This window comes from Eucalyptus grandis, chromosome 6 (assembly GCF_016545825.1).
Source record: "Eucalyptus grandis isolate ANBG69807.140 chromosome 6, ASM1654582v1, whole genome shotgun sequence".
NCBI lineage: Eukaryota > Viridiplantae > Streptophyta > Magnoliopsida > Myrtales > Myrtaceae > Eucalyptus > Eucalyptus grandis.
Window position 1 is genome coordinate 29,408,795 of NC_052617.1, and position 26,848 is coordinate 29,435,642.

Here is a 26,848-nt window from a genome sequence, read left to right on the forward strand (position 1 = left end):
TAAAATATCCTATATCACTTGTTTACAGGGCTAATCAGACAACCATACGCATCGACATGCACTAATTATTGGGCTATTCATTGAAGACAAATCAAGAAGAAGAAGAATCCATAGGTGTATATGCATGCGATTTTCCTTAACCTGTTGGCTTACCCATTTAAATTGTACATTCGAACACCCGCAATTTCGACTTCGCCGGCAACGATCACTGCAACTGAGCAGGCTTGTTGCTGGAACGACAGGAATTGCAGTGGCAGATGAATCCGAATTTCTTTTTCTTTTTTGTTGCAGATTTCCACTTTCCGAAAGATTAACTTTTTTTTTAATTTTTATAATGTCTGATAGCCATGTAAGCTCCATATCGCCGGCACGCAGGTGAAAGCGCGGCATTTAACGACATTTTGATGGCCATATCATCATTTACTTCATCTTATTTAACGGACAGACAAATATAAAATAAAAAAAATTCATTGTTCAGCATTGGATAAATAAAATGTTTTCGAAATCTGATTGCATAAAATATATAAAAAGAGTCCAGGGATTTCCGTGGCTTTATCCACAACTCTATTGAGAGCTGATGACACGTGAACTTGTCTCTCGGGTGGGGACGGCTCGGATACTCCGAATCCCGAACCGACGGCTCAGATCGCACCAATCTGGCGGGAAAAATCATGGCCCCCACTGCGATTCCATTGTCAGCAGAATCAGCAGATATTTCTCTCTCGCCTTCTGCTCCTTTTCTTTCGCATAAAACCCAGTTCATCTTGTTTTCATTTATCCAATTATTATTTTTTAAAATATTTCGTCCCATAATAAATAAATAAAATCGGAAAAAAGGGGGTATCCCATGCTGGATAAGACAGCACTCCTCCCACGTCAGGGTCTCCGACCGGGCCCCACCAACCCCACCCAGCGCCCCCTTCATTTCCGGCTTCTGAACAACCGTTACTCCCGGTTCCACGCCCCCCCTTACTTTCCCATTTTCTCCCCTGCCCCGCGCCGCTATTACCGCGACGACCGGCCGCCTCCGGGGCCAAGACGAGGGCGCTCGCGTCATTTCGCGACCAGCCCCACGCGGCCCCGCGCTCCGGTCAACCGGTCAACCGCCGGTAAACGCTCCCTCGCCCAGGTCTCCAGAACACTAGCTGGGTCGCATAATGCTGGGGAACGGAAACCTCCCGTCCGACGTGGCAACGCTGCATTGGCGGGTTCCGCGTCGTCGGGATTCATAGAACCACACCAATAAAAAACACCCGTCACTCTCACCTCTCTCTTCCTTTCTCTCTCTCTCTCTCTCTCACTACGACTCTGTGTTTTCTCTCTGCTAAGAACCCGAAATCTGTCGCGATTTCGCCCGCCATTGGCTTCCGAGACCCCCGAATTCGAGCTCAGCGATGCGCGATCTCTCCGTCGACCCCGATTTCGACTCGTGAGGCCTCCCGTAGATTCAGGGGCGGGGTCGGGCTGCGGCTTTGCGGGAGAGCGGAAATGCTGGAAGCAGTGCAGAGCTCAGTGAACGGAGGAGGACTGTCTCAGTTGCAGAGCTGCGGCGGGGGCGGCGACAGCAGCGAGGAGGAGCTCTCCGTGCTGCCGCGTCACACCAAGGTCGTCGTCACCGGCAACAACCGCACCAAGTCGGTGCTCGTCGGCCTCCAGGGCGTCGTCAAGAAGGCCGTCGGCCTCGGGGGGTGGCATTGGCTGGTAAAAATTCTCCGCTTCTTCTTATCTGTTTGGTTTCGCATTCGGCTTGGCAATGCGGCTTTGGATGACTCCTCTGCATTGCGACGCGCAATGCGGTTTGTCTGCATTTTGAATTTTGAATTGTCGGAGCTGCAATCGTTGCTTCGCCACAATGTGGGTGCTAATTTGGCCATTAGGGCAATTTACCTTCTTCTTTTTTTCTTTTTTCTGGCGATTGATTGGAGATTTTGTTTTGATGATGAGAGTAAGATTCACTCTCCCCTGTGGAGCTGTGGGTTAGGTCTTTCTGCTCATTGCTGGGTAATGCATGTTTACTCTTGCAATGGTTTGGAGATCCTGCGTGCCTATGAAGGATTTAGTGTCATTCGGCGCCAATCAAGGATTCTTTTGATGATAGTACTATCAATTGGGCATTGCATGTCTGATCGAGTCCACGGATCTGGTGATTGGATTGTCTTGCTCTTGGCGCGACACCGTTGACTGGCATTTGACTGAAATTGAACTTGCTATTTGGTGCTTCATAGTCAACCTTCCTTGCTTACCGATAATACTTCTTCCTGGGCCGGGTTACTTTTTTTTTTTTTTTTTTTTTTTTTTGTGTGCTTGAATCTGAAGCTTCTCTTACTAACATGTACTGCATTTGATTTCTCTTTGCCGTCATTGGAGAAGTTCGATCTGGGAATTTGCACTCGAAAAAAAATATGTAGGAGATAGGAGAGTTTTGTACTTATTGCTCTGGGGAACTTATTGAGGGGATTCCTCAACCAATTATGTGGATTGGCCTCGAAAACTATATCGGTTGGGTGAGGATGCGTTCTAGGCTTCTTTTCTTATTTTCCCAAGTATCAACTGGATGGTGTGCTTTTTACCAAAAAAAAAAAAAAAAAACTGGATGGTGTGCTGTAGTGCCAATTATGTACCATGAAGAAGTATTCTCCTTACATATTAGCAAAAGTGAAAGGGCACTTTGCGTTTGTCGGTTTCAGAAAAGTTGTTGCGTTCTGTGCCTATAGTGAGATTATCTTCTTTTTAAGCAACTACATTTTATCTGCTTCGCTTCATCATCATATGTCCCTTCAAGTCTCTTCCTTTTATGTATTTTATGCTCATCTTTCTATTCGGCATTCACTTGATCATGGACTTTTCGGCCCGCCAAATTCTGATGGTGTAGGTTCTGACCAATGGAATCGAAGTTAAGCTTCAACGAAATGCGCTTAGCGTGATTGAAGCTCCAACTGGAAATGAGGAAGATGATGACCTTGATTTTGAGAATGGACAATGGAATGGATCAGATATGGGTGAGTATAAAATAAGTATAACTTTAAAGCTACTTGTTCCTTCAGAGGAAAAAAGGGTCCTTTTAAGTGGAGTCTGCCAGAAATTACCTCATTGTGTGAACCTGGGATTATTGTTAATCCAGACATAAGGCTTTTCGGTAGACAGCATTCTTTTCCTTAATCATGCTGTCTGCCGCTTGAGGAAAGAAAGTTAATAATAAACCTGCTAATGTCTGTGATATTCTACCAAATATGTTTATGAATGAGTACATGATCTGAAAAAAGTGATATTCCTAATAGGTTCTTTAATGGTGACACTTGCTGTTTAGTGAGGAAACTGCTGATTGCCATTGCATAATAATAATCTGGAAGAACAGGCATTTAGCTTAGAATGCATTATTTTTCGTATGTACTGAAGTAGTGTTCATAGGCTTCTTTTGGAACATTGTTGAGGTTGCTACGTTGGATCCAATTTTTTATGCCTTTTGCTTTTTACATTGCTTAATGTCTCCCTTGTCTCCTGTCAACTTTTTTTATATTGTCATATCATTGGCACTAACGCTCTTTTCAATTGTACTATGTTTGTGTGATACCTTGTTTTTTAGCGTCAGATGACACTCAGAAGTCACACAAATCGAGGCATCGGGTGCATAAATCATCTGGGTCCTCCCACAAGACTATGAGCCGGTCCCTCTCTTGTGATTCACACTCTAAAGGATCTATTTCATTTCCCCGTGGGTCCACAGTATGTAGAAAAACACTCTTGTTTTCTCTTATTTTGTTTTGTATAGCTGGAGAGCCTCCACTTTCCTTCTGTTGCTTCCTATGGTTTCTCTTCCATGGCCTTGAAATAATGCTCAAACTAGGCTTCTCCTGTGCAGAAGGTTGACCTTAGCAAATTGGAGACAGCTGCTTTGTGGAGATATTTACGACATTTTAATCTTGTTAGTTCATTTTTCCCTTTTATTTCTTTATGTGGCAAAAAGCATTATCGCATGTGACTGTCTGTGTCTCATCTTGTCTCATCACTGTCATTTTTCCAGGTGGATGCTATCCCCAACCCATCAAAAGAGCAACTAATCAATATTGTTCAGAGGCATTTCATGTCGCAGGTACTCGCATAACTGCCACCTTTGTTCATTATTCAGTTGCATGGGGTACTCAATGTGCTGGAGGATGCAAATGTTGGTTATCCGTACGCCCGCATTCATCTTGAACTTTGATTATACTTGTGTTAGTAGGTAGCAGATAGTTTATGGGGCTCCACTTAAATCTCGTTAGCATTCCAAGTTTCTGCAATTTGCCAACATCTTTCCTTTTTTTTTTTCCCTTGTTCTGGTGAAGCAAATGGACGAGCTGCAGGTTATTGTGGGGTTTGTTCATGCTGCGAAGAGGATGAAAAATGCTGGAAAGTTAACCCGAGAGAAATGACCGCCTTTTGCTGCTGTTGATGCTAACTGATCAACTGATACTGCTACTGGAGTTCTCCTCCTGTTTTTGTAACATATGTGTCCATGTGCTGTCTATCCTTCTAATCTCGGTTACTAGGTTAGAGTTGGTCTCTGACTTGTAGAGTTTCTTAACATTTTCAGGTAGCATTAAACTTGTAGATATGATGCGAGACTCTTGACATGATACTCAAGAACCAGGAATCCCATGTTCAGACATTAAATTAATTCCTGTCTCAGGGAAAAGGGTTTCTCCAATATATGTACATATGCTTCATTTAATTCAATCTCTCTCTCTCTCTCTCATGCCCACATGTTCTTGATACTTTGTAGTAGTGCATATGGATATTTTGGAATGTCTGTTTTCTATTGTCTCTTTCATTGTTGATTTTGAGTCCAGACTGTTTGCATGTTGCTAATGTGAGGAGATGGTCCCCCCAATCCTAATCTGTCGGAGAATTAAATGAAAGTTGTTTGAGATTGTAGCCTGCGATTCTCTCTGTTAAAGTACCTGAGGATTTCGTGCACGTTTGAACTTTGTAGTAATCCATGCACATACCACTTGGAGCGCGTCCAGTTTCACGGATGGATGGCATTCGCTTAATCCTATCCGACGTGTCCGCAACGAGCAGTTCCCTACAATCTCGCACTTGCTTAAAAAAAAAAGCAAGGAGGAAAAAACCCTCAGAAATAACAGTGAGGGCTACAACAATATCGAGCAACTCCCTACAATCTCGCACGTGGTATAAAAAACCAAGGAGACGAAATCCCTCAGAAGAAAAACAGTGAGGGTTGAAAAAACATGGGGCTTTGGCCAGGAACATGGAGAGTCGCGAGAATTCGATAATGGGTCATATTCGAAGTGTATTTCCACCACTTAATGCTGTGAAATGATAAACCGTAACGCGACGCGCCATAGTAAGCTGGTAAGCCATGTCGATGGGACCCGGGGATCAGGACGTGGCGAGGCCGAAAATTGCACCTTTCCCAGTAGCGAAACCTCGTGGTTTTATGGAGGGCTGTCTCTAGAAATGCTCGCTGGATATGTCGTTGCATCTTCGGCATCGCCAATGCCCGATGCCCTCGTAAAAACTACGCGCGCGTGAAGTGTTCTCTGAATGCCATGGGTGGAGCAGCAACGGCATACAGCGGAATCTGTATAGACACCAAGTGCCACGACCTCGTCCTTGGACCGCCCCCAAGTTCCCAAACACGATTTCCGCGGCCAGCAACCCCGGAGCCGGAAGAAAGATGCAAACAGTCGGGGGACGAATAGGAGAATCGGGAACAGAGCAGAAGGAACCGTCTGAAGAGAAGTAGAGAGTATTTGCGCGAGAATATGTCCGAGGGTTGCTCGTGAAAGATTATATCTGGAGCTAAACCTATAGAGAGCTACGTATTCGATATACGACTATATCTTGCTTATTTTAGCTACTAGTAATTGGCCTAGTGCTACCCGTGCGCGCGGAGATTTGGTGAATTCGCGGGGAGAGAGAAAATAAACAGTCCTTAAAGAAGTTGATGAAGTGGGGAATTACCGAAGATGTGTTATTATGTCCTTTTTTCGTTTTTCGTTTAAGGAAAGAGTGATTTAGGAACGCCTAATAAATGAGACAAAAAGCCTCTATTTTTCTTAAACAATCCAAGGACTTTCACGTGTAGAAAGTCACAAAATTTAATACACTTTTGCTCATATAGTTATAAACTTTCAATTATGCTAATTCAATCAAAAACCTTTTGACAATTTGTCAATAGAGTCCGTTTGGCCAATTTATTTTAGAAAATTCTTACATGGATACCTAGTAATGTCTGCCAGCCTAGATGGCTAGATTGGTGCTAACATGGACATCATATATTAAAATGACGACTTTTTCTTTTGTTTTTTTTTTTTTCATTTCATTTCAATGCGTTTTAGTGCGGAGAGCCCTTCTTGCACCTGATCAAAATGATAAAAAAATCCCTAATTCCAAAAATTAGAACCTCATAGCCCAAAATTGATCAATCAAGTGCAATGCTAGACGATGGCCGTATGATGCCCAAGAGAAACAAGGGGATTTCTATGAGCAGCTTGTGAGGGAACTTGACGACAACGACTTGGTGTAGTGAGAGGAGGACGAGGCAAGGTTGCACGGTTCATCAAGATCTGATTCGACGTGAAGACTCGATTCACCGATACCCAGTGTTGACTTAATTAGGCCTTGAGATTTTGCACTGAACATGACATCAAGGTATGATTTCTTTTGGATTGTCCCACTTTGCAATGCAATCTATTTCACATCTTGTATATGAAGTGAAGGTTGTCTGTAGTCTACAAAACATACATGTTTGTGACAATGTTTTCTATGATGTTTGGCAATGATATTGATGAAAGTGAAGGTTCTTTATAATGTTTGTGTTTTTTAATAGTCCAAGTAAAAATAGTCATACTTGTACGGTTTTCACAGAGCACAATTCTCATGGGTCTTATGGGTATTGGTCTTTTTGTCTAGTTCACTTTGGCAGCATCTCAATAGTTAAACAATGACAAATGTACGGATAAAATTAAACAACAACTATCCTACCATCACCTGCTTCAACTGAAGCATTTATTTTACTTATTGTGGAATATGCAACAACAGATTAACTCCGATATATCATAATAAACAAGCACATTTCATTGTACTAAAGAAAGGATTACTAGTACAATATTTTACTGATCCCCCATCATTGACAAACAAAAAAACATTCGTAATACTATTTCACTAAATCCATAGGTGACAAAAAATAAAATAAAATGGAGTTACAACACCATTTCATGAAACCATCACAAAAGAGACAACTGCATCACTTCTGTGAAGCCAACCCTAAATATGGCTATCATTTTATATTCGCGAAGTCAATTTTCCTTCCAGTTGGGGCTTTGAAAACATTTCTAATCTTGTCACTTCTTGTAGATTAGATTTTCTTCCTTGTAATATTTTTATTCTTTCTTGATGACCCTACTAGTGAAACTTTAACTAGAGATCCTTGTGATGTTGATTCAGTTTGTGCATGTGTATCAACTCTTTATCTCTTGTTCTCTCTGGTCCTTGTACTATTAACCTATCATTATTTGTTTTCATTAGTTCACAAACTTTGCTAGTAAAAATGCAAATCTAACAAAAGGAAGTACTTACTTGAAGTTTTCTCTTGGACTCTGGTATTTGTGATGTCATTGACCCAGCCTTCCTAGTGGGGTATGTCTATATGATAACATTTTTGTTTATCTCAATTTCTGTTCTTTTGTTTCTCGGAACAAAAAAAGAACATAAATCCGTTTGGTAAAACTTTTATTCTCGAGAACAATTTCTCTATTTTTTTGTTCTTGGGAACAGTTTTTGAATAGAAACAAGAAAAAAAAAAGTAACTTATTGTTCTCGGGAATAATTTCTAGAAATAAGCCAATTTTTTTTAAATTTTTTTTCTTTTGTTCCTCTCTTTTGTTGCTGCCACCTCCAACTGCCCGAAGCCACCGCCAACCACTGCCGCTACCGAGGAGACCACTAGCCACCGACCACCGGTTGTCGCCGTTGTCGGTCACCGACCGCCGCCGCATAGCCCATTGGCCGAGGGAGGTGGCGGTCGATGGGCTATGTGGCGGCGGTTGGCTGGTGGTAGTTTAGTGGCGGTCGGATCGACGGCCGGCAATTCATGAGCAAGAATAAAAAACAAATAAATACAAAAAAGAAACTGTTTCGTATCAAATGGATTTCTATTTTTTTTTCTATTTCTGGAGTAGAAATTTTGTGTAGTCACTAAACACCTTATTTTACTTATAAATTGTTCCTCGGAATATAAATAGAAAAGAACTATTTCTAAAAAAAAAAATTCTTTCCCAGCCAAGAAGCGTTGTCATGCGCAGCCTAAACTACTCTTTCTGTTTGCAACTTCGACAAGTTATCTTCATTGTTGGAGAACGGAGATAGAGAAAGAACCTAGAGATGCAAATTCTGCTTATTATAGCTTTAACATCTTCGGGCTGTTTGGATCGGACTGTGCTGCGTTTAGGCCCATATCCTAACTTCGGGCCTAATATCGACAAATAACCCAGTAAAGACTAGATTACACGACGGGCTTTTACAAATTTTGAGGGCATATTTCTAGCATGCATGCAACTAGATGAGTTGAAACTTAATTTGGTCAACCTATATTCTAACTTCTGGAAAAACAAGAGTGCTATATTCTGACTTCAAAGAAACTAGGTTTCTTCTTTAATGAGTATACAACTATCGCAACCCTCTTTTTCGTTGGGAAAAAAAAATATAGTTTTACATGTATTATCGAGTTGAGAACTGATGGCCCTCAATCAACACGGGTTCTCCTAAACACTTACCTCATATGACATTGGGAAACTATGATTGGAATAAAATCTACCTATGATGTCTAAATTGACTTGGAGCCACTACTAACCTATTAGGGCCGATTAAGAACCGAGTGAGATATAGAAGGATATCTTACTTTCTACTGAACCAGATAATCCAAGATTGGAGACTTTATTACATTAGTTATCTAACTAGTCCCCTTTCGATACCCTAGCTTGATTGGTTCGTTACCTAACTGATTCAGACATGCTTTGACCATTTTATTATCCTATGCCACTAAATGATGTTCATCCATGAGTGTGCAATCAAGGAAAAGTAGACAATCACAATCATGTGATAAAAATTAAAGTGTAGGAAAGCAAACCTAATAAAGCATCAAGTATAGAATAGGCATGGCCTTATAATTAAGCCTCTGGGCAACAACTGCATAAGTTAAGTTCAAATTAAGTCCAATTTGTTACCTAAAAGATTGATCTAGCTAAACCCAAGCTTTATTAAAGTTATTAAAGATGTTCGCTAAAACTCTTAAACGAAGTGTATACTAACTAAATGAAATACAATTATTCTAAATGTAAAACTTAACGACCTAATCAAGGTCTTTATCTCTAACCATTTTCTAATATTTTTAATTTTTAATTTTTTTTCTTAATTCCGAAAATGGGGACCCAGGCTGGGCCATTAGGCCCTGTTCGCATACAAGGTCAGATATGGTTTGGGCCAGTGACTTTAATTGGACTTTATTAAATTAAGTCCTCCTTAGCCACAATTTCTCAAGTGCCCACTCCGAAACGATCTCTACTTAAGCCCAAGCCTAGTTAACGTAAAATTTAACCCAAAAATCTCCAATCCAAATGCCGCTAGAATTAAAATATGAACTTATATACTCCATCATTAATCCGCATATTCATCACCAAATCACCACCGCGGTTTGCCTCTAGTCACCAGACTACAACACCACTGGCCAACACCTTGAATTCCCAGATGCCACCAACGATTACCACCATCCTCCACTGAGTCACCATCCTCGTTCAACATACGTTATTGCCGTCGAGAATTACTGAGACAATGCAGAATCTGGAAATACGAAGTGAAACCGCAACAAGGGATCAGACTTGAATGTCCTCGGAGAATCCACAAACATGACGTCAATTTTGGCAATTTAATGCTAGAGGGGCATGTGATATCAAGTAAAGAAAAGCAGGGATTCAGAAACAAGTTCGGTCATGATAAAATGGCTAAATCCATACTTGAATGACTTGAAAATCAATTAATATCGTTTAGTCCAGGTCAAAATAGACTTTCGGATCAGAAAGAAATGGAAATAACTGGCACATATACATTTCATCGAATAGGCCACTGCGTTTGTTCAGGTAATGAAATCAGTCATCAACTGTGTTTGGCTTCTAAATTAGACTCATATAAACATGATGAAACATTCAGAATCATGTACCAAGTCCCCCTCCGCTTTTTTTTGGTTGTGTCCTCCTCTTCCTCTCGGGTAACCTAGAAAGACTTGAGACTGGGCATTTTCTTTCTTTTTTTGGGCTTCATATATCAAGTCCACTAAAGCTGAAATGGCCAAATTTTGTGGATGGGCCAGAGTTGCACGGATTGGGTCATATGAATTGATTTACCGGCCTTTTTTTTATTTATTAAATTTTCATTATCTAAATGCCAATTTAATATTTTGACTTAAATTAAGGCGTTAACAACAAATTCTATTCCATCAACATAAAACAATTGGCATCTAATGGGGATACTGCTAAACAGCAAGAAGGTAAAATTAAGTTTAATAATGCTTAGGATTTAACATGAGTAGTTTTTACTTTTATCTATTTGACCTTGCAAATCTATTAGAACAAGGACCCTATAACTTGGATCGATTTAGTTTTTATGTTGGATTGGAATTATAGAAAGAAAAAATCATTTTTCCTTCGAGAAAACTGATTAATTTTGATTGGCTAGAATTGGGTTCATGTATGTATGTTGGTTTTGTTTTCGTGTTCCTTTCGTCTCCCACCATGATGGGTCGAATGTGTAGCACATTTGCTTCACATATGAACCATTCCCTCGGCACTTGGATCATTCTAGAACAAGCAACTCGTGCCTCGCCCGTTCGTGTATTTCATGCCCGCACAGGCCGATCCCTTCTGCCGTGCCCACTGATCCATCCTCATTCCAACTCGTGACCTTATTCTGGGCACGCCTAGCCCGTGTTCGCGATCCATGTTTGACACGAGTTAAAGCCCCCACTTCATGCCAAATCGATGAATCTGGTTCGGGGGCCACTCAAGTGGCCAATGGTGAAGGGACGTCGTATATGAGGCCACAAGTCGGGGGTGATACAGTGAGTAAATCTCTGGTCGGCTTGTACACTAGGCGACTATTAACTTCCTGTGGATTTTCTGGCTTTTGGCACACCAGTGGAGTTGGGATGACGGACTCCTCAATGTCGACCGATTCAAATTATATATTTCGCAGCAGCGTAACACCATTGTACTATCTTTTTTAAAGTAGTTGGACTGTTCGTCCCTCTCCTTCCTTTGGCCTACATATAAGAGGAAGACAATACGCAAACTTCTCTTTCAACTCCAATTAGGCACAAACAATCCCAAAAGCTTTGATACACACACACACACCTTGTCACTCTCTTTTTTTGTGAGTGTAAAATGAGGTGGTGATGCTATTGATCACGATGACCAGCTCTTCTTTGTGAATACGTACAAACACCAATGCCCCTCCTCATAGGGACTCCACTTCCCAACATCTTTCCCTTCCTTTTTTCCATTCAACAACTCATGGGACGACGCCAAAACAAGCACCCAACAAAGATCCCAAATCCTTTTGGTCAAAGATGCATTGGAGACCCCATGATGTGGAATTCTCTTCATGCACAATCCAAAAGTCACTAATTTTGCAACTTTAGCACTAATCTGTTTTATCACCTCACGATTAGAAATTGTGGATGCCCACTGAGTTTTTCAAAGAAACAACTTTTCTGCTTTGGCCACTCCACTTGTTTAAGTGGGCCAACTTGATGTGATTAGCCATTTTAGCTTATTGATGATGAGATTCAATTTTCTCGGAAAAATTACGGTTTTTTTTTTTCTCGGAAAAATTACGGTTTGACAAGTCTACTTTGACGAGAGTGACGTGCAATGACGTGCGAAGAAATTCTCCAACTACAAGTACACATGAGACTTTAAAGAGGCAGACCGAAGTCGATTTCAGTTATACGAAGTGAATATTGCAATAGGCTCATTTTACTTCTTCGGTAATATAGCTGATATATAGAATATTTTCCGGTGCACCGCCACTGCTATTGATGCTAAATTTGGTGGCTGGTTCTCTCAACAAAAGACGATGCAGTGGTCAACCTTTGATGTCATCTAAGGGCCTCGTTGATTAAACTTTTCCTCCATTCTTGGCAAATGCGGCACTTTACTCACTTTTATTTATTTTTGTTGTATATTGAGTTTTGGGATATTTTTTAATAACTTTTTGGTAAGAATAGTAGATATGATAATTTTAATTTATGATAAAGTGTAGTCTTCCTTAAAGCACTGGGAAGGAATGGAACTGAATGAAACGGTTGTCCTTGTCAGGCACTTTTGGGACCATAGATGGTAGATGCATAAGTTTGTCATCCTCCTTCCAGATGAAATTTCCAAAAAAAAAAAAAGAGAGTCGAAATTGAGATTTTAGGATTAATTTGGCAAATTATGGGCACGGATGTGTGTTTGGACTACTTCCTACCCATCTTATAATAATCTGAGAAGAGTAGATATTTTGTATGCAGTTATTTTTTTTAAAAGAGAGATTTCGAAACATAGAAACGAGAAGGAGAAAATGACGCAGACATTCATTTTTTTTTTTTGGCTCAATACCATTAAAAATTCCAAATTTGATACTTATGAAATTTTTACCTAAATTAATTTTCATCTAAAAAAAAAAAAAATTCCAAAGTGGATCCTTGAGAGATATAACCCAAACAACTATGACATAGTTAAATGAAACTAATTTTTGTCTCACACAAAATTCCAAATTGGTACACTTGACCCAAATTTATCCTCCGTTAAGATGTATACGTGTCAACGCACATGGTTTTCCAAGTCAGATTTGTCATTTTTTTTTTTGTTAGATTCGATGCTAATGGGATATTGGATGGAATGTCAATAGAAAGTAAATTTGAGCTAGGGGTACCGGAACGAATCATTTGTGAGATTCAAATTAGTTTGCAGTAAATATGTAATTTAGGTATCAATTTGAGATTTTTTGAAAGACAAAAATTAATGAGGTAAGGGTGCATTTATTTCACCGAAAATTTCATGACAAGGAAAATATTTTCTATGCAAGGAAAATAGTTAGTTTTTCTATGCTTGGTTATTCAGGGAAAGTGGTTTCCTTCTTACGAGAAGAGGAAGTTATTTTCTCTCAATCTAAGTTTAGTGATTTTAGTCTACAAAAGACGTTTTCCATAGATTGATTAATTTTCAGTCCTCCAAACATTAGAAAGTCAGAAAATGAATTTTCAAAAACAGTTTTGTTTCAAACAAGCAGAGCCTAAACATGTTAGCGAGTATTGGTCTATGATTTTTCATCTGAAAAATTTAATTTGAGGTAAATACGCAATGAGAATATCAATTTCTAATAGTATTGACCCTTTCTTTTTTGTCAAAGCATGAGGTTAAATAAGGAAGAAGAAATTGGAAGAAAATTTTGGTTTTGAGCTCGTGTTTTAGCAATCACTCCAAGCATAGAGAGGAAATGCCTAGGAATTTGCTTTTTCATTTCAAATTACTGCATTGGCGTTCATATTTGATAAAATAACAATAAGTCAAGATGAATTAGTAATTTTATTACTATTGTTTTTTATTTACTTGAACTTTATCTATTTTCTCCTCCTTTTTTCTCTTCATCCAAATAGGAGGGAGTCATTTTTATTTTCTGTCTACCGTCAATCCTTATACAAATCATTCCTTCCGCTCTTTTTCTCCAAGACACGGAAGAAAATGACGTTCGATTCTATATTCTGAATAATCTTATTTGACCTCAATTATCATAATCTCTCTCTCTCTCTCTCTCTCTCTCTCTAATATTTTCTTAACCAAGTTCTTACGGAAATTCAGAATTTTTTTAAGAGGTGTGATCTTATTTCACAAACTTAATTAGATCTCCTGAATGTTTTGGGTTGAAGGACGTTTAGCCTCTCCTTCAAGGATGTCCACACAAGTTTCACGATGAGAATTAATGGGTCATTTTCTAATTGTTTTTATTACATCACTTGCACGCTTGCAAACAAGGCGCTTTACCTAACTAAGCTATAGCTGTCGTGTTTGTCATACATGTTTATAATATCTTCTTTCTAAAAGTCATTTCCTTTTTCATTTTTGGGATATGTTCAGCAGAAGTCCTAAAACTTGTTCAGAAAGTGCAATTGAGTCTAAAATTTACAAAAAGTTCAATTAAGTCCTAAAACTTGTCAAGTTAGTTCAATTAAGTCCTAAAATTAACACCGTTAGCTTTTCCGTTAAAAATGCTGACGTGTCATTTTTAATTATTTTTTATTTTCCACGTGGATTTTTTTAATGATTTTTATTCATTTAAAAAAAAGAATTAAAACTAAAAATTAAATTTATTCATTTTATCTAAAAATTAAAAAGAAAAGTTATAAAAGTTATTTTTAAAATTGTTTTAAAAAAAAAGTAGCCCTCTTCTCCCCGTCGCCGCCGCGCCGCCGCCCATCGCCGGAGGGGTCGAGCGACGGTCATTGGCCCCGGGCGGGGGTGGCCGGCGAGGGCGAGGGTCGGCGACCGTCGCCCGCCCCGGGCGAGGCTCGCCGGCCCCGAGCAAGGGCCGACGAGGCCTCGCCTGGGGCGGGCGACGGCCGCCGGCCCCAAGCGAGGGATGACGACCGTCGCCCGCCCGGGCGAGGCTCGTCGGGCGACGGTCGCTCGGCCCCGGGCGAGGGACGGCGACCGTCGCCGCCACGGGCGAGGCCTCGTCGGCCCTCGCCGGGGCCGGCGAGCCTCGCCGGATCTCGGCGAGGGCCGGCGAGGGCCGACGAGGCCTCGCCCAGGGCGGGCAACGGTCGCCGGTCGCCGGTGAGGGCCGGCCACCTCGCCCAGGGCCGGCAATGGTCGCCGGCCCCTCCAATGATGGGCGGCGGCGGAAGTCCACCGCCCTTTTTTTTTTTTTTTTTTGAACAATTTTGTTTTTTTAAAAAATTTAGATTTTCCTTTTTTAAATAAATTTAGATTTTCCTTTTTAGTTTTTAATCTAATTTTTAAAGATTTTGAATAAAAATAATTTAAAAAAAAAAAAAAGCCATTTGAAAATAAAAATCATTTAAAATATGGCATCGCGCCACGTCAGCAATTTCCGTTAACTTTCTTAACGGTGTTAACTTTAGAACTCAATTGAACCAATTTGACAAGTTTTAGGACTTGATTGAACTTTTTGTAAGTTTTAGAACTCAATTGCACTTTCTGGACAAGTTTTAGGACTTCTGCTGAACATATCCCTTCATTTTTCTAAAGTTCTGATGAATGCGGGCCGTCAAATTCTCTACTGCTTGCTTCTCCAAGCCGGTGCAGATATTATGGTGTGAAATCCAAGAGACTCGATGTATCCTTAAATCTTCTCTTTAATGGGGTCATTGGGTCGCGGACCAACCATCTAACAGCAGCGCTTAAGAGCTCCCATCTCCAACCTTCCTCTTTCTTTAAGTTGTAAGCATGAAAATGATAAAAGTCATCACTTGACATTTCAAATACAAAACCTATTTAAGACTAAATATATCTATATCGATCTCTCTTTTCAATTTTAATTGTTCAACCATTTTTTTTTTATAGTGTCACTTCTCTTGCGTGCAATGCAATTATCATATTATTTGGGCATCGCCCGGGTGCATGGAATGCCGCACGGGATGTCACCTCAACATCTTTATCACAATGTTCAATATTCCACTCGAGAAAGTTCTCGCATGAATGCCAACCCAAGTTACACGCATGATGGAAACTTGTAGATGGGGAAAGAGTAAGTAGGCACGAAAAAAGCAGGAAGACTAGTCTGAAATTTCCGCGAGCGTCTGAAGAATCTTCAAGAGTCGCCAAAATGGAATCTGACCAGCACGACGGAGTCCTACTTTTCCACCCTTTCTTTGGACTTAACTTAGATTCCTAGATTTAGCATTCAGTGAACTAGCCTACATAGATTCCCATGTGACTTTTCTCTAGTTTTTGATTTTTCTTCCTCGTATTTCACTCGTGCATGAATAAATGTATGACATTCTCCTTTCGCCTTAGTGAATGGGAACCCTCTCCCTAAGTCGCCTAGAATAAATTGAGAATCTTAAAGCCGCCTTCACTACAGGATTCATGCTGTTTTTTTTTTGGACTCTAAAATGATTTTTAATTAAATTTGGAAATAGAAAGAGGTGTAGACATCACCGGGTAAGATCAAATTTGACAGAAATTGAAACTTTCTCGAGATTGTGATCGGAGGACATAGTTAAGTCTTGCTCTTTAATAGTTTTGAAAGGACACCCGATTTTCCCAAAATTGGACCGTCCTATTGCTAGATATCACAAGATTTAACTACATCCGTTCACATAGATCTAGTTGTTAGCTTTTCAACACCTATTCAAGGAAGATATCACAATTTTTTTGAAAACCGCCATCTGTTTGGCCCAATTAATGATATGCAATACAGAGACATTTTTGGAAATCGGAGACGTATTTTCAGAAATTCCGGTCACTATCTTTTCCTGGGCACAAAAATAACAATTGGATGGCTGACAGTAAAGTTACGAGTGGTCAAACTTTGGCCTATTTATACTTGCTCAAAAAAAAAAAAAACTTTGGCCTATTTATAAAGATGCAATACAATTGAAAAAAAAAAAACTGAACTAATTACCATTGGCAACGTGTGGGCCAACTGATGACTGCCAGGTGGACGTCGCAACACCATGCAGGCGTTGGGCGGGCCAGGGCTCGCACACTGCATTGCTTAGCCCAAGCCTAGCTCTGCATTTGGCCACATGTGTGCGTGTGGCCAAGTGCGCATTTGATAACGTTTCTGTTCAAAAATTGTTCCGGGGAACATAAATAGGAAAAAAATGTTTCTGTTACGGGGAACAATTTTTAAATAAAAAAACGCATTTGGTAAACTTGTTCCGGGAATAAAAAATGAACAGGAACACGTTTGGTAAATTTTATTCTTTTTTTGTTTCTTTTAATTTTTTAATATTTTTATTTTATTTTTCATTTTTTCCTTTCTTTTTTATTTTTTCTTCTTTCGGCCGTCGCCGACCTTCGGTGACCGGCCGACATGGTCGGTAGCCTCGCCCGGCCACGGCGAGGCTCGGCCTCGCCGGGGCCGGCGACGCTCCGGCGAGGTCGCCAACCTCGACGGCGTCGCCGCCCTTGACGGCCGGTCGCCGGCCATGGCTGAGGCCGATGACCGGCCAAAGAAAAAAGAAGAAAAAAAGAAGAAGAAAAGAGAAGAGAGAGAAGAAGAAGCGTTTCTTCAAAATTGTTTCTAGAACAAGAAACAACTTTTTTTTGTTTCTCATTTCTGTTCTTTTTGTGTTCCAGGGGAACAAAAAAACAAAAAAGTGTTCGAAAACGTAAACGAGGAATAAAAACATGCAGGCCCTCATTTGCCTTGCCGTGTTGCAGAGCATAGGCACGATTTACATTTTGTGAATTCAATCTTCAAGGAGGTGATTGAATGGCTAAGAGCTTAATTAAGATGCGACATACCTTGTGTCCTAATTACTATGTTAATTTTGACAGGCACATAGTGAGCACTCATTTGAGTCTTACTCAATGCTCATAACTATTTGTAAGCTACCATCACGATTAGTTGAGTTAAGAGGTTGTGATCCCTCACCCCCATCCAATCCAAAAAAAAAAAAAAAAAAACAAAAACAAAAGATTTGGAGGTTGGGTGGTAAGTTGCCACTCAAGTTAACTAGATGGTAATAATCCATTGATTGGTGGCTAAAACACTATTGTGAAAGAGGGGAAGGTTTTTTTTATCCACTTTTACTTGTTCAAAATAACATTTAATTAGAAATTTGTCGCATGCCATTAGCTGCGTTGAGTAGCTAGACACCTCTTTTTTCACGTGATTTGTCTTCATATTTCATCAACCTCGATCTTTTACCATGCACTATATACATTGCAATTCACCAACACACATTTTTCAATGGAAAAACCTCTTCAATTTCCATCATTATTCGTGTTGAATTAGAATGCCTTCGTTTCTTGTATTATCTATATCACGGAAAGTAATCTGACCTAATCAATTAACTTAACGACAAAAAAAAATAAAAATAAAGAAAAGAAAACTATATCCATTACCTTACATTAAATTTTTGTCTTTGACAAAAAAAAAAAAAAAAAAAAAAGAACTGCCGTCAAATAACAATCCTACTACAAACTTCTTCGAGCAATGTAACCAAATGTTTCAATATAGTATGTGGCACTCGGTCAATAGAGAAATGGAAATCATTCATAAAAAAGCTCCTTTTTCTCGAAAAGTAGACAGCATTTGTGTTACTTTGTTGACAGGTAACTTTAGGGCGCGTTTGGTAACATTTATGTTTAAAAATTGTTGCGAAACGAGAAATAGAAAAAAAAAGTGTTTTGTTTCGGAGAACAATTTTTGAACAAAAAAAACGCGTTTGGTAAACTTGTTTGGGAATAAAAATAAACAGAAATACGTTTGGTAAATTTGTATAATTTTTTTATTTCTTTTATTTTTTAATATTTTTTCTATTTTCTTTCTTATTTTCTTATTTCTTTTTCCTTTTTTTTTTTTTTTCCTTTTTTTTTTTTTTTTTCTTTTGGCCGGTCGTCGGCCTCGGCCATGGCGGCGACCGGCCGACGAGGGTTGGCAGCCTCGCCCGGCCCACGGCAAGGCTCGCCGGGCCACGCCGGCGACGCCGACTGGCGATGGCCCGGCAAGGCCGAGCCTCGTTGGCCGTTGGGCGAGCTTAGCCTCGCCAAATCCGGGCGAGATCGAGCTCGCTCAGCCCGACCTCGCCCGGTGGGCGGCGAGGCTCGGCCCACCGGCCACCGCCAGAGCCGACTTGGCGGTGGCCCAGCGACGCCGAGCTTCGCCGGCCGCTGGGCGAGCTCAGCCTCGCCGGATCTCGGGTGAGATCGATCTCGCCCAGCTCGGCGCGAGGTCGGGCTCGCCTTGGCCGGGCGAGCTCGACCTTGCCCTGGGCGATGGCCGGCGAGGCTCGGCCTCACGGGCCACCGCCGGGAGCCGACTTGGCGGTGGCTCGGCGATGCGAGCCTCGCCGGCCCGCCGGGCGAGGTCGGGCTCGCTGGATCCGGGCGAGCTTGAGCGCCGCCCGGCCCAAGGCGAGCTCGAGCTTCGCCAAGGGCCGGCGACGCTCCGGCGAGTACGTCGGCCCCGACGGCGTCGCCGCCCTCGACGGCGTCGCTGGGCCCCCGACGGCCGCCGCCGGCCCAGCCGGCACCGGCCAAAGAAAAAAAGAAAGAAAAAAGAAGAAGAAAAAAAGAAAAAGAAATGTGTTTCTAAAATGCTTTTAAACAAGAAACAACTTTTTTTTTTTTGTTTTTGTTTTCATTGAGATGTGTTTCGGGAACAAAAACAATTTTGGAACAAAACGCACCAAAACGCGTTTGTTCATTTTTTGTTCCCAGGAACAAAAAAAAACAGAAAAGTTGTTTAAAAACAAAAAAAAAGAAACGAAAACAAACGGGCCCTAGCAGTCTTAAATTGAAGTACGTTATGAACTCTCGATATTCTGGACCTGGCAACCGGAAAATTCCGTGGGAAAATTCTCTTACAAAAAATCGTGGAGGGAGATAAAACGCATGTGCGTTTTTTTTTTCTTTTGAAAATCAAAGAATTCAAAAATAAATATACCGTAAATTTGAAAATCTGTCCCATGGTCTTCACCCTAGACTCCTCTCCACCCTAGGTTGGGGTAATAGGCCGCAATTCATATCTTAAGCTGTTTTAAGAGTCGCTACCAATTATTTATTGGTCAATTGGGAACCTAACACCCATGTTTTAGGAAATCATTATTCACCTAGTGCTAAAACTAGGGAAGCGTTATTAACCCCTTGTCGCCCGTTTGATACAACATTCCTTGGTTAAGTTCTATCATGCAACATCAAAGAATTTCCTAATTTATATGTACACTTGGTTTTTTCGGTTTTGAAAATATAGGGATTTCATCGCCTACCCTAAATTGAAATTGCCACATAATAGATTAGATGATAACTTGACTCTGTCATGCTGTATGTGATTGGTGTCATTTAGAAAAAAAAATGCAGGGAAGGCTCGTTCAATGGATGAATCCAATCTGTATTAATCAGACAGCGAAGCGATATTTATACAAAATCGGATAGATCAAGTCCAAAAACCATGTACAACCTATACACCTCGTGCATATTTAACAGCGGGACGGATCCAGTCCAACATGTTTAATAGACGACACAGCTCGTATAAAAAAAATTCAAGCATCAAAGCAGCAGGGAAGAATCTAGACATCACACCTCGCGCATATCAAAACAGCGGGGATGAATTTAATCCCATCAAAGCAGCATAAAATCAAACAAGCATAAACCCAATGTCAAATCTATATACTACGTAGGCACACTAATAGTTAATAGGGACAAATCCAATCTCAAGAATCCAATGCCACATCTCAATTGAGCATCGAATATGAATGACCAAATAATTGTTGATTTTATTTCTGGTAAAATAATCATATCCTACACTCGTAACCTTTCTTTTACTATCTTATTTTCACTCTCATATTTGACTTTGACTTTGCTTCTTTATAGAGCGTGGGAATCGAACCTCGTATATGGAACTAAACATTTTCATCCTACCCAATTCTTTACCATTGAGTTGTGTGACAGTGAATAAACCCTAAACCTTTAATAACAGCACATTTTGTCGGATATATTGATGGTGGTGCGGTACAAGGAGGAAGGGATGGAGGGAGTGGTAAAGGGAGAAAAGGGCAGAGGCAACTACCCCAATTAAACAAAAAAAAAAAAAAAAAAGTTGCTTCCTCTATTTATTTTGTAAAAAATGAGTAACTTGAAAAATATTTTCTTTAAAATATTCGCTTGTATTAAGTTACAAAAATGAATGAATGAAAAATATTTTCATTATCCATGAGAATATTTAAACATTAGTTATTGTTAGTAATTGAATATTTTTTATTGACTAATTATTTTAAGTGATACAAGCGATATGATTTAGAATATATTTTCTTATTACTCATTTTCTATTGCCAATCCTCGTTAGTTTCACCAAAAAAGAAAAGAAAAGAAAAAGGTAAAAAAAAAGAAAAATAAAACAATCGAAAAAATTATTAGATGTGCATATTAATACTGATCATTCCACGTAGGACGGTTGGTATTCAAGTCAGCAATTTCACGTCAAAATTGGCTGAATGAAACACTTAATTGACATAATTGAAATGTTTAATATTGAATATACAAAAATGTAGGTTTAGACACAAGGCCGGCATGCAGAGGAGTAGTGCAACTCTAGGACGATTTGGCGACCATAAGAGACGATGACCACCGCTGCCCAATCACGAGAGGAACGGAGAAACAAAGACTGCAATGTCCTCTGCGGCCATAGTAATTTTTTAATATGTACAGATTGACAAGAACCAATCCAACCGGGTAAGCGTCTGACCATCGTGACGAGTGCGGATTAGCTATAAATTGAAGCAATATGCATTGGCCTAATAGAATTATGTTACTCATTCGAGTCCGACATCTTGTATCATGGTCCTTTACGTAGTAATGCTCCTCCCGAAAGTAAGCAGGGGAGACAAACTTGACGGGTTTGGACTAAAAGTCGTTCTCTCCATATTAACAGCGGAATCAATCAATGGCCTTAAAAGGGTGTGCTCTGAATCTATTGAAATTGCCCATTGTGGTTGCTCTGAAACTTTACGTAATCCAATCAAGGGCGCAATCTTTTTCAGATACGATCTGATCTTTCGCAAGAGGTCGCGAGGTTTGCAATGCCCGCGAGTCGTTTGGCCAACAGAGTGATATTGAAAAGCCCTGTCAATTTCTTGATTGGAAAAAGCTCCCTTAAACCGGAAAAAACGCCCATCACACAATATGCCCATCCACTGTTGCTTTTGACTCCGAGAGTTGCGTAGGGAATGGGCTCCTTTTTAATCTTCCAATTTATATTAAAAGAGCGTATGGGAATTGAACACCTTTATAGAGTTTGACAATCTCTACGTCCTAGACACATCGAGGCTCCACAAATTTGCACTTCCTAATTACTCCAAAAGAACGCGTAAATATAGTAATTGATCGTTCTTTTTTCTAGTGTTGAAGTATTGTCTCATTTCGCTTAACAACGGATCCTAACTTATTCATGTAGTTTTTTTTTTGTCGATCCTACTCTATTCTTATTCTAACTTTCATTTTCAAATTTTTGCTTCGCTTTTTTTTTTTCTGCGGGGTGTGGTCAGAAAAAACCCATACTTGAAACTATATCATCCCCACTCCAATTCCTCTGAGATGGTGGGGATTCGAACCCCCCACCTCCCTCTTCCATGTTGGAAGGGTGGTCATTTTTTTACCAGGTTTTAAGTAAAACTATCTTAGATGATACAAAGTTCTACCATTAATTCTAGGTAATTATACTTTTCTTTAATTAACCAAATTAAAAAGAAAAAAAAAATCATCCCTGCTCCGCACCTTTGGATCCCTATAAATGCACCCTGCGTTCAGATCCTCTTGCAGGCCTTATGATTTAAACATAAGTCTAAAGTCCTCCCTCTCTCTCTCTCCCCCAATGGCTTTCCGGAATGCACTAGTAAGGCGCTTCTTCGACGGTTACAGAGCAGCGTCGCCGGCGGTGACTCTGGAGAACTCTCCGGGCCCCTTTCCCTCACTTCAGGCCCTGACTTCCCTAGTTCCCGCCAAAACCGGCTTCTGCCGCGAGTTCCTGACCTCGCCGGAATCCACTGACAGAGGAATTCTGCGGCGGGCGCCGAACCGGTCTTCCAGAGCGCTGCCGGAGCTTCTATCCCTCCCCACCGGCGACAAGCTGAGGGAGAAGCTCCGAGGCGACGGAGTCGCCGTAGATCTCCGCCTGCCCGAAGGGCCCTCACCAACGTCGGCGGCGGCGGCGGCCAGAGGCGAGGCGTACGGGCTGACCGTTCGGGATGCGAGGAAGATCCTGAGGTTTTATCAGGTGGAGAAGGTGAAGGCGAGGCTGAGGGGGATGCCGGAGAGCTCGATTTCGTATGGCGAGTTCGTGAGGATCTGCGTGGAGGAGTGCAAGGAGGAAGGTCGAGGGATGGAGGTGGCGAAGACGATGGACGAGTCCGGGAACGTCATCGTCTTCGGAAACGTGGTTCTTCTCAGCCCGGAGCAGGTAAGTCCAGGCAATTTTTTACGGTGTTCAACGTCCAATTTCATTGCCCTTTTTGAACTGAAGGTTTCACAAAATTTTTCATCCCTTCTTCCTCAATCATGTGCATCCATCATCTGATGTGACCCTCAACTTTTTCCAATGAATTCCAATTTGTTGCAGGTGGCCGAGTCGATGCAGAGCCTGATCTCCGGATCCATACCCGTCCCAAACGACCCGAGGCGAGAGGAGCTGCAGCAGATGGAGGCCCGAAAGGCCGCGATCGACGTGAGGGCCCGGGGGCAGGTCCGGGCCGAGCTTTACTGCGGGCTGGGCTTGACGATGGTCCAGACCCTCGCGTTCATGAGGCTCACGTTCTGGGAGCTGAGCTGGGACGTGATGGAGCCCATTTGCTTCTTCGCCGCGTCGCTCCACTTCGTGGCCGCGTACGCCTTCTTCCTCAGGACGTCCCGCGAGCCATCCTTCGAAGGTTTCTTCAGGCGCCGGTTCGAGACGAAGCAGCAGAAGCTCTTCGAGGCCTGCGGCTTTGACGTCCAAAGGTATCGCGAGCTTAGGGCGTGGTTCGGGCCTAAGACTTCGGGTAACATTAGCCCAATAGGTTACTGAATTCGACGAGTCTAAGGCCCAAGGGGGGAGAATTGGAGAACTGGGCCACCCGAAAAAATGAGTTGTACAGGGAAGGGGAGAGTGTGTACTTTCATAGTCTGCAAATTGTTCAGTGAGCTGATGGCCTCTAATTAGGTTACTTTTGCTCATGTTGTAAATATTAGAGCGTCATCTTAATACATGACAGTGCGACGCATTGATCGTCGTCATGCATTTATTTTAATTTTGCAAACGAGATTATTTATTTTTCTCAAGAAGATCACCCCTCTTTTTGTCCAATGTGATTGTGAGAAAGCGAGGGTTCGATGGTACAGGCCAAAATGGTTGGAAACGTTTCTAAGAAACGTTTCCGGCACAACGTCTGAATTGAAAAAGTTTAACAGAAACGCGTTTGGTTGCGTTTTGTTCCTTTTTTTTGAATAGGAACAGAAAAAAGAAAACAAAAAAAGTCGTTTCTTTTGAAAAGTAACACTTCTTCGATGGAACAAAAGAACAAAAACCAAAGGAACAAAAGAACAAAATCGGAACAAAGGCGAACTCTTCTCCTTCGTGCGTGCTCGTCGCTCCTCTCGTCGGCTGAAGCTTCGTTCTTCCTTTTCCGGCGCTCCGGCAATTGAGAAAGTCTCGAGTACGGTTGCACCGCCCCCTTCGCCTCCTCCGGCCTGCTAGTTCCGGTTTCACCCATTTCATGATTCGACGTGATCGTGCTATAATTTGCATTGATTTTTTGGGTTGGGGTGTTGCAATGGTGATTGGCAAAAGCGGCCAAGTCCTCGCTCAAGTCCACCACTCCCAACGGAGGGATGGATTCTCGCGTCTTTCGTTTTTCGATTGCACAGCTATTTGCACAGGTCTCGGGGATGGAATTTTCGGGTTTTCATCTGGCACCAAAGCAGACAGCTTGTTGAAAATGTCCGTCTCCGAATTCATCATTTTGCCATTGCTTGGCAGTTCCATGTGGCTTCGGTTGCTTGCGATGTGTTATTTGCTCAATGTATTTTCCTTGTGAATTTGGGCAAAGGAGGGAAAGGGAGATAAGACTGGCAGGGCTGCCAAAAAAGTTCCGCTCCCAAAGAACAGCCTCCTCTGGAGCTCAGGTTGAGCAGGGTAGGTGTTTAGCTATAGTGCTCCTTTTTTTTTTTTAGCGGCGCAGATTGAATATCTTACTTATGGGTTGCTTCAACCGCTGACTGTCGGGTATAACTACACGTGTGGAGCTTCGCTTGAATTGGTTTGTTTTAGGTATGAAAATCCAAATGAGATCAGTAATTGGCCTAAATTTTTTTATTTGAAAAATTTGGGTTCAAGCGAGATGGGCTTGGCAAGAAGGTGGCAAGAAGGCATTTAATACGAATGGAGAGACAGATGCTTACAAATTACGTCTACCTTTAGCAGTTAATAAACTTACCCAATCATTGACTCATGCTTGTAAGCATAGGTCTGCATGTTGGCAACCTCTATGATTGTTTCGTTTCTGACTTACTAGAGTATACAGATTGGACTTCAGCAGGTTCATTTTGGACTGTGGAGTCGTGGTTTTTCTCTTCTGGCCAAAGAGCAGAGTTGTATTGAATTTTTCAATTTATTGGGCATATTGGTGATGATGCTACGTGTGAATAATACTTTACCTTTTCGTCAATTTAAAGGTTTGGTTTAGACTAGTTACTGTGTTGGGTATGCTCCCTGATCTTGTCAATTTATTGAATTTATAGAACTCCCAAAACATGCCAAATGTCTGAACTGTGAAGCTGCTGAAATCTTACAAGGAATCCAGGAGCAAATGGTTGTATTGTCTGAGGATCCAACGGTCAAAATTCCTGTGTAAGGAGTACATTCTCGTGGGTCTCTACTTTATGAACATCGGTAGGATGTATCAAGCCCTTCTGGCTTCAGGAGACCTCAAGTCTGCAAGGATTGTGCTGAGCAAAATGCCCAAGGACGATCCCCACGTGCGCCTCATCATCCAAGAATCCCAAACGGTGTATGCCAAGATGGCATCTGAGAAAAAGACGGAGAAAAACCGGAAAACAAAGGGAATAAAGCATAAAGTCGAAGGCGAAAAAGGTGAGGGCTAACGCATTCCTGTTCGAGTACTTTGTAGTTCCTAGGTCAATAGCCTCTTGTACATGTTTGCCTTGATGTTGTTTTAGCGTAGCATCATCAAAGTCTTTAAGCCTCTAAAGGCCCTTGTGCCAAAGATTGAGGTGCATGGTAACAAAAAGCACAAAGGCCTCTGGGCCGCAATTCGGCTTTGCAAATACTAAAAGCCTGAATCAGTACTCAGCTTTTGAATTTCCCAAAATGCTTCTTTCAGAGCCTAATGAAATTTTGTTGGTTGAGGAGAACAAATAAATCTTCACCAGATTCGGACACCAGCAGAAGTAAGAGGCCGAGGGATGTCGATTGGTGGTGGTGCTTTGCCTGGGCTCTTGTGGCCTCGGTGTCGCATCGCCAGAGGTCGCGCTAGACTCAGGCGAGATCTATTTGTGCTATGGGACGTTTGCCGGGTTTGTTACGAGACGCGGTTGGGGGCTGGCGGAGTCGATGGGGAGGTGGAGGCTTGGCTGGGCGTGCTCGCATCGGGCGGTCGCCTGTGGTTGACTGGCGGTCGTGCCAAGTACAGATGCTGCTGGCGGTGAACTGTGAGGGAGCCCACACCGTAAAAATGGCTAATTGCCAAACTACTATTCCTTCATTTCCCTGGGCTCTACTTAATCGAATCTTTTCCATTCAACTGGCCCGCTTGAACAAGTGGAATGGCGGACGCACAAAAATCGTGTCTTTCACCGAAAGATTTAGGGGCTGTTTGTTTACTTTTGTTTTTATTCCCTCCTGCAACAAAAATTTCTGTTCTTTTATTCCGGGGAACCAAAAAAAGAACATAAACATGTTTGTTCACATTTTGTTTCCGGAAATAAATTTAACAAAAAACAAGAAACGAGAAAACCGATTTCTTGTTCTTGGAAACACTTTCGAGAAACAATTTTTCTTTATCCTATTTTTTCCTTCTCTTTCTTTTCTTCTTCTTTTTTTTTTTTTTTTTGGCCGGTGCCGGCCTTGG

General features: G+C 41.5%; 2 protein-coding genes across 3 annotated transcripts; both read left to right on the top strand.

Moving 5' to 3' along the window:
* Positions 1–1,249: 1,249 nt before the first annotated feature.
* LOC104416884 lies at positions 1,250–4,732 on the top strand. 2 transcript variants are annotated; one of them, XM_010028338.3, is made up of 6 exons: positions 1,250–1,701; positions 2,873–2,999; positions 3,584–3,723; positions 3,863–3,922; positions 4,022–4,090; positions 4,323–4,732. In XM_010028338.3, the coding sequence occupies exons 1-6, from the start codon at positions 1,489–1,491 to the stop codon at positions 4,407–4,409; spliced, it is 696 nt and encodes a 231-aa protein (XP_010026640.1). In that variant the 5' UTR covers positions 1,250–1,488; the 3' UTR covers positions 4,410–4,732. The 2 variants fall into 2 exon arrangements, with proteins under 2 accessions (XP_010026640.1, XP_010026551.1); XM_010028249.3 differs by having other exon boundaries at positions 1,252–1,701; positions 3,860–3,922.
* A 17,829-nt stretch (positions 4,733–22,561) lies between these two features.
* Positions 22,562–24,010, top strand: LOC104416788 (calcium uniporter protein 4, mitochondrial). The gene is made up of 2 exons (XM_010028161.3): positions 22,562–23,184; positions 23,344–24,010. Exons 1-2 carry the CDS (start codon positions 22,600–22,602, stop codon positions 23,785–23,787), a joined length of 1,029 nt encoding a protein of 342 aa, XP_010026463.1. The 5' UTR covers positions 22,562–22,599; the 3' UTR covers positions 23,788–24,010.
* Positions 24,011–26,848: the final 2,838 nt, after the last annotated feature.